This window comes from Schistocerca gregaria, chromosome 4 (genome assembly GCF_023897955.1).
Source record: "Schistocerca gregaria isolate iqSchGreg1 chromosome 4, iqSchGreg1.2, whole genome shotgun sequence".
Taxonomy (NCBI): domain Eukaryota; kingdom Metazoa; phylum Arthropoda; class Insecta; order Orthoptera; family Acrididae; genus Schistocerca; species Schistocerca gregaria.
The window spans coordinates 249,266,728-249,282,070 of NC_064923.1; the positions used below are offsets into that span (position 1 = coordinate 249,266,728).

Genomic DNA, 15,343 nt, shown 5'->3' on the forward strand with positions numbered 1-15,343 from the left:
TTTCTCTATATCTAACCGAGAAATGAAATACCATTTTTCTTAGATATAGCTTTTAAATTTTTTTAACATAACAAAATATTTTCTTAAGGCTTCTCATCCCCTTTCATCCCCTTCATTGTTGAATTTTCAAAATCAGTGTAATCTGATTCTTTTTTCCTCTCTCTCTTCATTTCTAAACAAGAACCTAAGTACCAATTTTCAAAGCTATTATATTTGCTGTATTTTAAAACTCTTATTTGTGCCACCAACATTTAATTTCATGTGGGCCCACATGAGTTCTACTGCATTAAAATGGCAATAATATGATGGAAGACGCAACACTATGACTACTTTCCTCTGTAATTTCATCAATCTTCTAAATTAGGTTATGTGGTTTGTTCTTTTTACGATTTCCAGCAGTTCTGCCTTTTTTGTTTCCCTATCAAATGAAGCTAAACCATTCCTTCTCTACACATTGCACTGTGTCACTCTTCCTGCTGCTGCATGTAGCAGTTTGTTTAACTGAATGTGTATTATTATTTTTTAATATTATAGTCAAGCTCTTTTCGAAGTTCAGAAGAAATGAGTGTATGAACCACTCATTAAATATTGTTGCCGTCATTTCCACGTAGTAGTTCCCAGATTTCTGTGATGCAAAATCTTTTCATACCAACCCACGGATTGTTGCAGCATGTACAAGAATGACCCGACTGCCTTTTCCATCTGGCAATTTCATTGTTTCTCATGCTGTGTCATCAGTTCACGCAGTCGGTCTGGAATGACTAGTATTCACCCACGTTACATTTGACACTTCCCTAAGAAAACAAAAACCAAATAATGCGTCAGCAGATGATGATATCCTCTTGTTCAAGCAGCACTCTTCTACCATAATAAAGTTTTCCATTTAAACCCTGTCTCCTTCGGTGCACCTGAAAGACTGGTTTATCCTTTGAAAAACAACTATTGTGAAGTGAAACATACAGCTTTTTCCACTAGGTATATTGTTTCCAGGCGAAGTTATAATATACATGCCGCCGAATCATGTCACACAATATGTAATTAATGACCCTTTACACCGCATTGTAAATATGAACTGAATCGGTAACTCACGATCAGCAGCAAAAGATGAATAGATTCACCTTGGTAACACTTCTTGGTGCAAGAGGATCTTGATCGACTTTCATGGTTGTATCGAGTCTGGACGTAGTAGCTTCCCCCATCCCATGGAACACCCATTCATGTTGCATGTATGGAGAGGTACCAATGTTGTGAGCATCTCAAGATTTCACTTGGGACTTAACACCATCATCATGCTGATACATGCCATCCCCTAGGGAATGTTTTTGCAATAGCAGTTTACCAATCTGAAATACTGTGACTAGGTGCTGTTTGTTTGCAATACCTCATTCTTTGGTTCAAATGGCTCTGAGCACTATGGGACTTAACATCTGTGGGCATCAGTCCCCTAGAATTTAGAACTATTTACACCTAACTAACATAAGGACATCACACACATCCATGCCCGAGGCAGGATTCGAACCTGCGACCATAGCGGTCACGCGGTTCCAGACTGAAGCGCCTAGAACCGCATGGTCACACCGGCCGGCATACCTCATTCTTTCCAAGCACGAATGTAATGTATGTATGAAAGGTTATGTTGCTTTCAGAGATGGTCTGCAAGTACACAATTCCTGTGTGTATGTCATTACCATTAAAAAAATGAAAAGATTAACTTTTGCACACCAATTGCTAAGTTACATCTTCCCTTATCTTAGTCGATTTCACCTGTTTGACAACTTCATTTTAATGAATCTGTTTGTTTGTTTGAGGACCATATGAGCAATTCAATTTTGTCAATTTACATATACAAAATTATAATTACTTTGCACACCACAATAATAAATGTACTACTACTGTAACACTCTTCTGAAACTAATGATAACTTTCCCAATGGTAAAAGTGTTCTGGTTGTGTGAAGTGTTCTACTTTATCTGAAAAATTACAGTTCACTGTAATAAAAAATGTACTACTTCCTTTGCACTTAAAAGAAGAAGAAGAAGAAGAAGAAGAAGAAGAAGAAGAAGAAGAAGAAGAAGAGGTGCACTCCTTTACCAGTACCAGAATATATTTCGTCTGCGTATATACAAGATGTTCTTGTTTGGAAAAGAAGTCTCTTAAAATAACTAACTTGTAAATTTTATTTTGTACTTTACAGACGGCTGAGAGTACGTTGCCTTTGAATGCTTTTTATTTTGAGTAGTGCTTTGTTTTACCACCATATTTCAAACATTTATTGGCATTTTCATATTTCATACTTCATTTGTAATTTATTGACAATGACAGTTCAGCTCACTCATAAGAGAGAGTGCTCTTCTTTCTACATAACACTCATTTAGAAAAAAGAAGGAAAAAAATATGAGTTGAAGCAGGACGAGAAACAACGTGGTCTATCCATTGCATTACTGTGGGTATCGACAGCTTGGGGCTCGATTTTCTCTTTAGGCACACTGAAGACTTCAAATGCATTTTACGTTTTTACCTTATATTTAATTACAACAAATCAGCCTCATAAAGACGCATTTTCAAGAGATCATAATTATTTGAAGCAGTACATGTTCATAGGGCATATGCTGCAGTTTAAAACCTATCAAACACGGATTTTCCCACTTCTTAGAATTCAATACAGCCACAAAAATCGACTGATGCCCCCAATGATCAAAACTGGGCACATGCTTAGTGAGTCACACAGAGTAGTGTGGTGAAACTAGCATCTCCCACTGTAGGTAGGTACCTTTAAATACATCTGACTGGATCATTGGAAATCGTTTGTCAAAACCAAAGGCTGTGAATGGGTATGTTTATAAATAACTTTTCTGGTACCAGTCACGTTTTTCATTTATTTACATTTTGCAAAATGCATTTCGAGATATGATTCCCACTTTCAAGTCCGTTTTTCTCTGTGTAGCTTAAGATTCCACTTTTCCTAATGTTTCTGATGTGTGAGGTTCTGCATTATTCTACTGAATTTACTGCGACATACAAAAAAATTCAAAATTCTTTACTGCAATATACAAAAACGCACAATTATAAGTGTCTGGGTGTTGAATTTGGGATACTCAAAACACTGGAAGTAATAGTATGCAACTTCAATCTAGTTGGATAATTATCAGTAGTGCTTTTCATGAATTGTAAATATACTCAAATTGCAATCGTTAAAATTATAAATACAATGGAGTAATTGAAAATAGAACGGCTGTACTGTGCAGCAATACAAGACTGATCAGTGGGGTGAATTCTGTAAGATCATTTAAGTCAGAATGATTAGACTTTGTGACAGCAGTTGGATATTTTCAGAGTAGTGGTGTGGTAATGTGCAGGTAATAATGGGGAACTTATATACGGATCTTTTCCATCAGAAATCATTTTTTTCATTATTTACTTGTATGTTAAGAAATTTTTCATTTACAAAAATTAATACTATTTGAAATGTAAGATTTTACATGCTACGTCATTCAGCTTCTGTCTTTCTTCTTCAAGCTTTGCTTTTAGTGCTTCTGCCTCTTTCGTTAAAGACTCTATAGTTTCAACTGGACTGCTGACTTTTAAGTCTGCATCAGAAGCCATTTTTTCCTGAAAAGAAAACAAAAGACTATTATTATTTGTCGAATGTTTCTGAAAATGGGCAACTTACTTGAGAGAACAAGTAGGCACGCACGCACACACACACACACACACACACACACACACACACCATCACTGTAAAATACAATAAATTTGCGTAGAAGAGAAAGTATGCCGACTCCCCACGCGTTAGCACAGCGACATATGATGGGTGGCACGCCAGTGAACTACGAGCAGCACTGTCATTCGAGACTCGACAAAGTGCATTGCTGTATAGGATTGTGTATTTTATCGGTTTGCTTATGGTATTGTCTGCTGTTATAAAGTGGTGTTCGGGCTTTATTCACTTAAATGAGAAAAGGAGGGGAAAAAGTCCACATGTTAGTCCCAGCAAACAGATCAGGTTAAAGAGAAAGTAAAGGCAAATATGTTTCAGATATCTAAAAAGAAATGGGGAATAATTTTTAAAATCACTGAGAGCAGTTCCTAAAAATACAGAGACCTGACTCAAAATCGGCTAGTGTGAGGCTCATGTTTCGTAGAGGAACTACTTCTTAAAATTTTATTGTTGGCACCACACAAGGTGAAATTAGAGGACAAAAGGACTGTCTCTAAAAGCTGGATCTGTTTCCCCCATTATTTCCTTTGACCATGACATCTATTTAAAATATTACACAAAAGAAAATGGAAGTAAAACACTCACAAAGAAAAGTTGTAGTCCAGAATACTGTAAACCAGAAAAAGCTGTGGTATGTGTTGCTGTTTCTTCAATTGATGAAAATATCCAGAATTAATCAATGCCAAATGCAGTAGTCGTTTCAGTAAAAAGAACTCAGAAGTGTAAGAAACTGAAAATTGAGTGATTACATAATAAACTGAGAATGCCAAAATAAACCTACTGTGAAAGCAGCTCGCAGATTAAAGGAGTAAGACAACTCAATGAGAACTTCTAAAATCTATATCATCCTAAACTCAGTAACAAACAGTTGACACAATATGAAGGAAATGGTAACTAATAAATACACTGATAAGCCAAAACATTATGACCACTGCCCACTGCAACATTGGATGCTGTCTGTTAGTGTTGCGGGCACGTCAGACCGTAACAAAAGTACGTAAGTGGGGCAGACACGGACACAAGATCACATTAGCGATAAAGGGGGATGCAAATGGGGAAATCCATTGAAATAAGTGACTCTGACAAAGGGAACTTCATTATTATGCAGAGCCTGTGAACAATTATATCAAAAACGGTGAAGCTGACAGAAAGTTCATGTGCTGCTGTACTGCTGTGAGTATCTACGGAAAGATGTAGGACAGTGAAACTTCCACTAGGTGCTAAATGGTTTGAAGTCTATGACTCTTCACAGAATATGGGGCTCAGAGGCTTGTCTGCTCTATAAAGTAGGATAGATGGTGATCTGTGGCATTTATCCCAAAAGAGCACAATGCTAGTGCACACTCAATTGATTGAGAGCACACCATTTATCGTACATTGTACGTTGTTGAACATGGAGCATCTCAGCAGGCCACCGCTACATATTCACTCGATGACCCAATGACATTGTCAATTATGATTGCAGTGGGCGCACGACCATCGGGATTTGAATGTCGATCAATGGAAATGTGTCGGACATTTGGGTGAATCACATTCTTTCTACACTAGGTTGATGGTCGTTTTCACAAACGCTGTCACTGAGGTGAACAGCAGCTCGAAACGTGCAGTGCTCCACAGACACAGACTGGTGTGAGCAGTATTATGCTACGGGAGACGTTCTCCTGCACTTGCATGGGACCCATGGTACTAATCTAAGACATGCTGACGGCTGCGAACCACCTGCTTCCCTTTATACTTGATTTCTTTCCCAATGGCAGTGTCATCTTTCAGCAGCGTAACTTTCCATGCCTCAGAACCAGATCCGTGCAACAGTAGTTTGAGGAGCATTATAGTGTAGTCACCAAATTCTCCTGATGTAAATCCTATGGAACCCATCTGGGTCACAATCGAGTGTCATCAAATCGTGTGCAAATCAGCAGTCTGTTATTAACACAAATTAAACGACATGTGCACATACATCTAATGCCACATACCTACACAAACCTACCAACAAAGTGTCGGAGCTCTGATACATGGAATCAGTGATGTATTTCGTTCCGAAGATGGACAAACAAGCTATTAAGCAGGTGGTCATAATGTTTGGGCTCATCAGTGTAATAGAAGACTACAATATGATAATGTGTTTGTTTTTGACTCAGAATCTTATTAAATGGTATAAAATAGACATATGTAATTAACAGACATTCTGTGCAAGCAATTGGGAATTATTACAAAATGAAAATGAACACACAGGTGTGCCGATTTTTCATGAAAATAAGTTCCAAGAAAACCTGCAGTTCAGTTACACTTAGCTGAAACTTGATGATTCTGTTAATTTAGGGAAATATACTCCAGAAAACTGTAAGAATAAACTTTCAAATCATGCTCTTCTGCTCCATATCACGATTCAACTTTCACAGTGTATGCAAGTCACAACATAGCTTCTGGTGATGTCATGTTGCAGACACTGATTCAAGTGATTATCCAGCTCGAGCAAGCCAGAACAAGAATTATTGCATCCACTTCTGACAACAGTCAACCAAATAAAAAGGTCTGGTGGTACCTGCGAATTGGTGGCATAAAAAGCAGCATGTTCTCTATTGAATCCAATTGACGAAATCAGAAGAATATGGACATTTTCAGACAACACTCATGTAATAAAATGTGTAAGAAATAATTTTTGTGATTTTATAATTGTATTTCTTAATGCCAAGTGTGTCACTCATAACTTTTATCAATGCACTGATCAACAGGATAATTGCCCTGAATTTATGAAACTGAAAATTTGTCACAAATTAACTTGAATTCAGTTGGAACTGATGGCATGTCAATGAAAGAAAGTTAAGATTAGCTCTGCATTGTCTAGTAACTCAGTAGCCAACAACACAACATTCTTGAGGGGAAAATATGCTAGAAGATTACATAGTAGTGAGTCAACAAAACCTAAAAAAAATGTTGAAGTCTGCCGGGAAACTAATCTAAACTAGCGGGCATTTGATGTTCACTGAGGTATGTTAATGAAACCCACAAATTTTTCAATTCATTACATAACATATTGTTCGTGAACCACGTTCAGTGTTGCAACTGCCACAATAAGGTGTTATCCTTGGATCACAAGCTTGGCAAGTGACGCCGCGCCACAGAACTGGTTAACTAGGAGAGTCAGCACACACTCTTCTACTTGCTTGATACAATGGGAAATCTCAATCTGTTATCAGACGTTACCTACTCTTCTGCCCTACATAGATTATGGTATAGAAGACTTAATACATTGTTCTTAGTGAATCACTCAAAAAACTAAAGAAGAGGAAGGACAATATTGAGTGCATTAGTTAGCAAAAAAGAAATAAACACTTAATTTGAGAGATAACAATGTTTTCATAATACATTCAAGCGACATACTAATTATTATTTCATGCTATGTGCCTCTGACTGGGTTTGTCTTCAGTCCAAAGACTGATGCAGTTCTCCAAACTGGTCTATTCTGTATAAGCCTCATCATGTTTGCATAACTCTCACAAATGAAATGCATTTGAATCTTCTCACTATATTTATGCCTAGGTCTCCCTCTACAAGTCTTACCCTCCACAATTCCCTCCACTACCAAACTGACTATTTCTGCTGCCTTAGGAAATGCAGTATCTATTTTTGGCAACACTCCTATCTATTTCATTGTTTGTAAATGGTCAGATGTACAAATTTAAAAGACTGTCATGCTATGTCCCTGAAAATGAAACCTTAGTGCTTTGAAATTGACTTTTTAAAAAAAAGTAGCGATTTGAGAGCTTTGTATGTGGAATGTTTGTCTTTGCACAAAAATCACTTTTTTTCCAAAATTGTCTTTGTTCATTTTATTCTTTGGTTCTACTTGTGCTTTCAACAAATGATTGTTTCTTATGAGAAACAGCTGCATATCTCCACCGGTGAGAATAGTGCTTCTCTAAGGTGTTTCTTTACATTATTCTTCTTTTCCTACCCAATTCAATAAATACAAAATAAGCAGAATATCAATTTCAAACTTTCATGGGCATTAATAGCTGCGTGGACCACACTTGATAACACTACAGATAGAACCAACAAGGCATATTTACCATAGACGTAGAAACAAAAATAACTATTTGCACGTTAGGCAAAGAATTTCAGTATGTCGAAATATGTTGTCAGGTTTTGTTTTACGGCCACTATAGTGCAGTGTGTATACACCATATGCTGACAGTTGGATGCCAATATAAACAAACTATAACCATTAGCAAAAGAGAGGAGTGGTGTGGCGAAAGCAGCCCTGCCTCCCTTTTGCAGGGCTGCCATCCTACAACCTTGTTCTGCGAAAACAGAACTGACACATGGTTACAGGGATCACTGATTCCTTCTGACTTGTGAGGGTCGTAATCAAGCTACATGATACAGGATTAGTCTCTTCACTCAATACAAAGTAAGAAAACAAAACAATGAGCAATGCATAACACATAGCATTCAGTAATGGTTATAGCGCAATTGCTTCCTGATGGCAGTGTCGTATACGAGTTAGTTCAGACCCAATCTCTAACAGTACTTTAAGGCCACTATTGTTTGAAACATCTGCTGCACAAAATGGCCACGTTAAATGTGTCCACACTATACCAGCTTTTGGACTTTGCCTAACCGAGAAAAGTAAGCATTTCTTTGTTCTAAGACGCCCATGTACTTGTCATATTATACGGCTTGTACTTTATGCAGAACATTCAACTGCACACAATTGGAAGGCAACAGAGCATTAAGTGTACTCATAAGTCTTTGCATGCATGCACTATTTATTTTGCAGACACATTCTTATGAATATTATCTTTCCAAACTGGACTCCACCAGATGGTTTGCAGTACCAGTAACAAAAACTTTGTTAAATTTTCAACATTTATATGCAGAAACTAGAGCTAATTCAAACTATGTCTAGTAAAGTAGTTGATCTGGGTATAATTTGCTATTAAATAGCATCTCTTATGTAATTTTATGTTTTTACATTTTAGCACAAAATTTGCATTATTGCAAACAGAGAATTTTTCAGGTGCTCACTTATTAATTATTCAATGCAGCCATCTAGTCTCCAAATATCTTTTTTAGCACCACATTTCAAAGATTTTGATTCTTTTACTATCTGAATTGTTAATACTATCCAAACTGCTTATACTTTCAGAAAGGACTTCCTGACACGTCTATACACAATGTTAATAAATATATCTGCCTCAGAAACATTTTTCTTGCCATTGCCAGTCTACATTTTATATCCTCTCTCCTTCAAGCATTGTCAGTTATTTTGCTTCCCAATTAGCAAAACTCATCTATTGCTTTAAGTGTCTCATTTCCTAATATAATTCCCTCAGTGTCACCTGATTTAATTCGACTAAACGCCATTATCCTCATTTTGCTTTTGTTGATGTTCATCTTATATCTTCTTTAAAAGATACTGTCCATTCCATTCCATTCAACTGCTCTTCCAAGTCCTTTTCTGTCTCCGACAGAATTACAATGTTGTCGGCAAACCTCAAAGTTTTTATTTCTTCTCCCTGGAGTTTTAATTCCTACTTCAAATTTTTCTATTGTTTTCTATATTCACTTCAAAACTATTGTCAAGACATACAGGTTCTATGTGACCAAAAAAACAAATGGTTGACAGTCGAGTTGAAGTTCTACAGTGACTTCTGTATAGTGCAGAAGCTTGATATTCACAAAGCAGACCTCTATGACCATTAAAACAGCTTAATGACTTGACATTGTGAGACGACTTAATGTGTAAGCTTTTTTTCAGATTTTGTTAAAAAATTGATTGTAGCAATTTGCAGCTGGATTCAATACTATGTTGCTGCATAAGTTCACAGAATTTTTCTTTTCCATGTTCCTAGTTGATACGGATTTATTTATCGATTATCATTTTTTTAGTTCACTGTTGCTATTTGAGTTTACATGTTAACCATTTTCTCATTTGGAGATAATGAGTGGAGTTGTGGACACTAGGAAATGGAGTGCCAAGTGGAGAAATCTGAACTTTTCTGACACACACACACATCAAAAAAAGTTTTGCATCACCCCGGTTCCAAGATCTCCTGAAGATAAACATTGACTGTGGATATTGTGTCATGGACACAATCCCTTTGACTGTTCAGAGATGTCACTAAATCCACCCAAAGATGTAAACCACCAAGCATAAGCAGCACCTATTAGACAGAGGGGGTCCAACAGCCAATCAATTCCAGTCATTCCACTAGAAAGGAGGTACACGTCTTGTGTCGTCTGTAGTTCAACCATGCCTGGACAGTCAATACCATGGTTACATTGCATCCGCACTGTTACTTTGTGCCAGGAAGGACTCTTAACAAGGGAAGTGTCCAGGCACCTCGGAGTGAACCAAAGTAAATGATGTTCGGACATGGACGAGATACAGAGAGACTGGAACTGTCGATGACATGTCTCCCTCATGCTGCCCAAGGGCTCCTACTGCAGTGGATAACTACTACCTACGAATTATGACTCGGAGGAACCCTGACACCAATGTCACCATGTTGAATAATGCTTTTCATGCAGCCACAGGATGTCGTGTTACGACTCAAACTGTGCGCAATAGGCTGCATGATGTGCAACTTCACTCCCAACGTCCATGGCGAGGTCCACCTTTGCAACTATGACACCTTGCAGCACGGTACAGATGGGTCTAACAACATGCCAAATGAACCACTCAGGATTGGCATCACGTTCTCTTCACCGATGAGTGTCGCATATGCCTTCAAACAGACAATCGTCAAAGATGTGTTTGGAGTCAGCCCGCCCAGGCTGAATGTCTTTGACACACTGTCCAGCGAGTGCAGCAAGGTTGGAGGTTCCCTGCTGTTTTGAGGTGGCACATTGGCGAGGCATTCGTCTTCACGGATGACAATTCGCACCCCCATCGTGCACATCTTGTGAATGACCTCCTTCAGGACAACAATATCGCTCGACGAGAGTGGCGAGCATGTTCTCCAGAGATGAACCCAATTGAAGGTGCCTGGGATAAATTGAAAAGGGCTGTTTATGGATGATGTGACCCACCGACCACTCTGAGGGATCTACGTCGAATTGTTATTGAGGAGTGGAACAATCTATACCAACAGTGTCTTGACGAACTTGTGGATAGTATGCCATGACGGATACAGGCATGCATTAGTGCAAGAGAACGTGCTACTGGGTATCAGAGGGACTGGTGCGTACAGCAGTCTGGACCACCACTTCTGAAGGTCTCACTGTATGGTGGTACAACATGCAATGTGAAGTTTTCATGAGAAATAAAAGGGGTGGAAATGATGTTTATGTTGACCTCTATTCCAATGTTCTGTACAGGTTCCGGACCTCTCGGAATGGAGGTGATTCAAAACTTTTTTTGATGTGTGTATTTTTTTCTGTTTACGCTCAATAGAAGGGCGACAGCAGTGGAGGCAACCAGAAACATTCATTATATGCAGGGGGATAATGCCATTTGACAGAGCACAGCAAGAAAATGGATTTCACATTTTAAGTACGGCCATTTTGACATTAGCGACTCTCCACATTCACCAAGACCTTCAGGGTTTGATGAAGATCGTTTTAAACACATTAATCCACAATGACCCATGTCAGTGTACTTGAAAACTGGCAAATGTGATGAACAGTGATCATTCCCCCATTGTGTAACATTTGCATGCAGTCAGGAAGATTCAAAAAATCAGGTAAATGGGTACCACATGCTCCAAGCCAAAATCACAAAGATCAGTAGATGGTCATATGTACATCTGTGCTTGCTCGTTATCAACTGGCTCGTGAACAACACTGACCATTCCAATCCTCTATCATTAGTGGCAATGAGAAATGGTGTCTTTATGCTAATATAAGGAAAAGAAAGGAATGGCTTAGCCCATACAAACAGCAACTCCATGTAGAAAGACCTGCACATATCCACAAAAGGTAATGTTACATATCTAGTGGAACAGGGATGGTGTGGTGTACTATGAACTCCTTCCCCGAGGTCGAACTATCACTGCTGACATTTACTGTCAACAACTGAGACGTCTTGCAGACAGGAAGACTGCACGAAGTGATACTACTCCACAATAACGCCCGCCTGCATTCTGCTAGACTGACAAAACACACTATACAGAAGTTGGGTTTCAAAGTCCATTCTGCACCCACCTTATACACCTGATCTTGCGCCCTCAGATCTTCACCTTTTCCTTTCTCTATCAAACAACCTTCAAGGAACTCCATTCCAAATGCAAATGTGCTCTGAACAAAGCTCGGCGAGTTCTTTGCCTCAAAACCAAGTGATTTCTACAGTCACAAATAAAAAAGCTATTCAAATGTTGAGAGACTGTTGTAAATAGTGAAGGAGAACATATTATTGATAACAAAAGTTACCAACATCTCAGTTATGTGTACCTTATAAAAAAACGCTACGAACTTCTGCACCAACCCAATAAAACGGTCAATAATAACCTAAAGTGCACTGCTTTGTACCTTGATAAGAACTGAGAACTCACACCACCATTGCACCGAAAGATATGTGTGGAAGAACTGAAGCAATGACATGCTGCTGGGAGTATGTCTCTCCCATCACAATATTGCTCACTGAACCTCATAATGCAATGTTAAAGATAAGAACGGCTGTTACTTATGTGAAGTGCATCATTCCTGGAGTCTGTAAGTTAAATTTGCTGTCTCAATGTCTCATCTTACATGATTACATAGCGTAAGTCATAGAAACAGAAAGACAATTCAAAGTGAATTTAGTGGAATGATTCAGGACCACATGCAGAAAAAGTGCACTATGATAGGGTTGTCAAATATTTGTGACAATGTTGCCAATTCTTAGATGTGCTAGGAGCAGCTACGTAGTGAAATGCTCATTTTATACTGGCAATAAGAGGGGAGGTGTGGTGTGTTTGGATTTTGTGCAGTGTTCTTCCCAACACTTTCTGACATTGTGTATTCCGCACAGCAGAACATCCAACATTTCATTCTTCCAGATGCACCGATCATGCGGATCAATACTGAACGGTGACAGGAAAGCTCTCATGAGTGAATGAATAACAACAACAACACCAACAATAATGAAAATAACAATAATAATAATAGTAACAATAACACATTAATAATGATTGAAACTCACTACATTACAGAAGAATGTACACAGTTCAAAATAAAATCAGGCTGGTGATGGTTTTAATGCAAAGATTTTCTTATTTTGTTACATAATTCTGTTCTGGCTATTTTCAGTGTGTGTGTGTGTGTGTGTGTGTGTGTGTGTGTGTGTGTGTGTGTGAGAGAGAGAGAGAGAGAGAGAGAGAGAGAGAGAGAGAAAACCGAAGTGATGCTTATCGGTACTTCAACTAGGTCTGAACCAACAACTACCTTTGCCTTAGGTCACAAGATGATTACAGCACCAAGGAGAAAACATGATGCTGTTTCGTTTAGCTCTCTGTCATCGCTTTGCTAGCAATTAATGTAGAAAGTTCACAACTGAAATATGAAACCAGTCGAAATTTAAGTGTGGAATTACCTTCCTAGCACTGAAAAATTAAATTTATTATCTCAATCTCTGATAAATGCTATGACTATTGAGATTACTTCATCAGTACATAAATGAATATTAGCAGGATTACTTAGTATCAATCCTGAAACTGAGTGAACAATCATGAGATGTCAAACATTGCCGAGTCTCAACTGCAGTAATAGTAGTAGTAGTAGTAGTAGTAGTAGTATGAAGAACTTCTGGAAGGCTTACAATGTCTTCACTGCTATCCACAGCCTGCTCCAGGCAGTCCTCAGTGGAGCTGTATTACCAGACACCTATCTAGAGGACAGCTTCAAATTAACGGTAGATTACACAAGTGGCAGCTCGTGCAAAATTATACGAATGTGCTACAATGTGGTGGCTTTCACTTACAATGGCAATAATCATAACTGAGTTGAATATATTAATTTTATGTACATAAACTGAACTGTTTATATATAGACGGTGCCTCCCAAAAGATGTCTGCGTGTCATGTAGCAAGGCCTCTGGCTGCTGCCACCACCGCCGCGCCCGATTCTCCGACACTAATCTGTCGGTAGTCAGAAGCGCGCACATTCCCCTTGGTTAAGCATAAAGAATATTGCCGTTTGATTAACATAATGTACAGCAGGTGCTCAAAATGTCCCTCTGGGTAAGAACAGTCTAACATCTCCTAAACACATTAGCTAACACTCGACGAATTTTGGCTGTCAAAATCTGGGAAAATACTAGCCGAATCCCGTCTTCCAACTCTTTGAGATTGTGGAGATTGGTTGCATACACCGTGTCTTTTAAAATTCCCCAAAGATAAAAATCACATGAAGTTAGATCCGGAGAATGAAGAGGGCAGTAAACTATCATCATCAAAAACACTTTGTACTGCTATTATGAAAGTATTGGTGAGGCGTGATCTTCCATTGTCCTGCATGAAATAACCATACATCTTTCCATTACATGTTAGTTCTTGAGGCAGAGGGGGAGGGGGTGCAGTGTATTGGTCACATACCTGTCAGAATGTATTGTTTCATGGGAAAAGATTGGTCCAGTAATTCGACTTGCACTGACTGCACACCACACTCCTGTTTTCGCATCATGCAGAGGTTGTTGATGTAATTCATGTGGATTTTCGGAGCTCCAACATCAATTGTTCTGAGAATTTATGTACCCTGACAAATGCAGCCATGCTTCATCAGAAAAGATCTCAGGATCAGCTTCGCTATTGTGTACAGACTGTAACAGCCAGTTGCAATAACAGCGTCAAGCAACAGTAACCAAATTCCTCAGCCGATGGACTACCGTTCTTTTCTATGGTTTCAATTTCAGTTTGTGCACAGTTCTCTGAGCAGATGCTCTTGACCCAGCATTCTCAAGCGCCAGAAAGTGCAAGGATTTTCTCGGACTTCTTTCCAAGGCCTTCCCTATCTCAAGTAATTTGTTTTTGGTTAAAACACTAGGTTCTCTAGGCCTTCGTTTGTGTAACACACATCCAGTCTTTTAAAAAAAAAAATCGCTAATCTGTGTTTCATCAGATCATTGGGAACATGTATAATGGGTAATTTTTGTTTGAATTCAATGTAACATTCCGCATACAATTCTGATTCTGCATAGTTCAACACAAGAAATACTCGTTGATCCTTTGTGTATACCATACCGAATGGAAACTCAAAACAAAACATCAGAACACTCAATCACAAAGTATGGAAGACACGCACACAGTTTTTCTGTCTGGGGACCAGGCCCAGCGACATATGAGCAGGGAAAGCCCAGACTCAGTGCAGTTACAACAATGATTTCTAGCAACAATATTTGAAGAGATTAAACATCACAAAAAAATCAAAACACCTGTACATTCAGTCGCACTGTGCAGGGAACACATGAAAAGTATTGGTGTCCAGGAACAATGCATAGTGACTACCGGCAGACACATCGGCAACAGCCAGCAGATGCGTCCCACAACCTGCAGACCCCTCCTGGGCACCTCTCCTGAGGCATCCTGTATTTAAAGTCAATAATGTATAGTTTTGAAATGTGATGCTGTAGGAGAATACTGAAGGCCAGTCAGGTCGAATACTGAATAGAAGTGGGAAGACAAGAAATTTGTGGCACAACTTCAGCAA

At 38.7% G+C, this 15,343-nt stretch overlaps 1 protein-coding gene across 6 annotated transcripts in view; it reads right to left on the reverse strand.

The window, feature by feature from the left end:
- The window catches only part of LOC126365975 (guanine nucleotide-binding protein subunit beta-5), a 180,606-nt gene that overhangs the window by 101,665 nt on the left and 63,598 nt on the right, over positions 1-15,343 (reverse strand). For all 6 annotated transcript variants that reach the window (XM_050008777.1, XM_050008780.1, XM_050008782.1 and 3 more), the window contains one exon: positions 3,480-3,609. In XM_050008777.1, the coding sequence (XP_049864734.1) occupies positions 3,480-3,609 (130 nt within the window). The remainder of the gene's footprint in view (positions 1-3,479; positions 3,610-15,343) is intronic.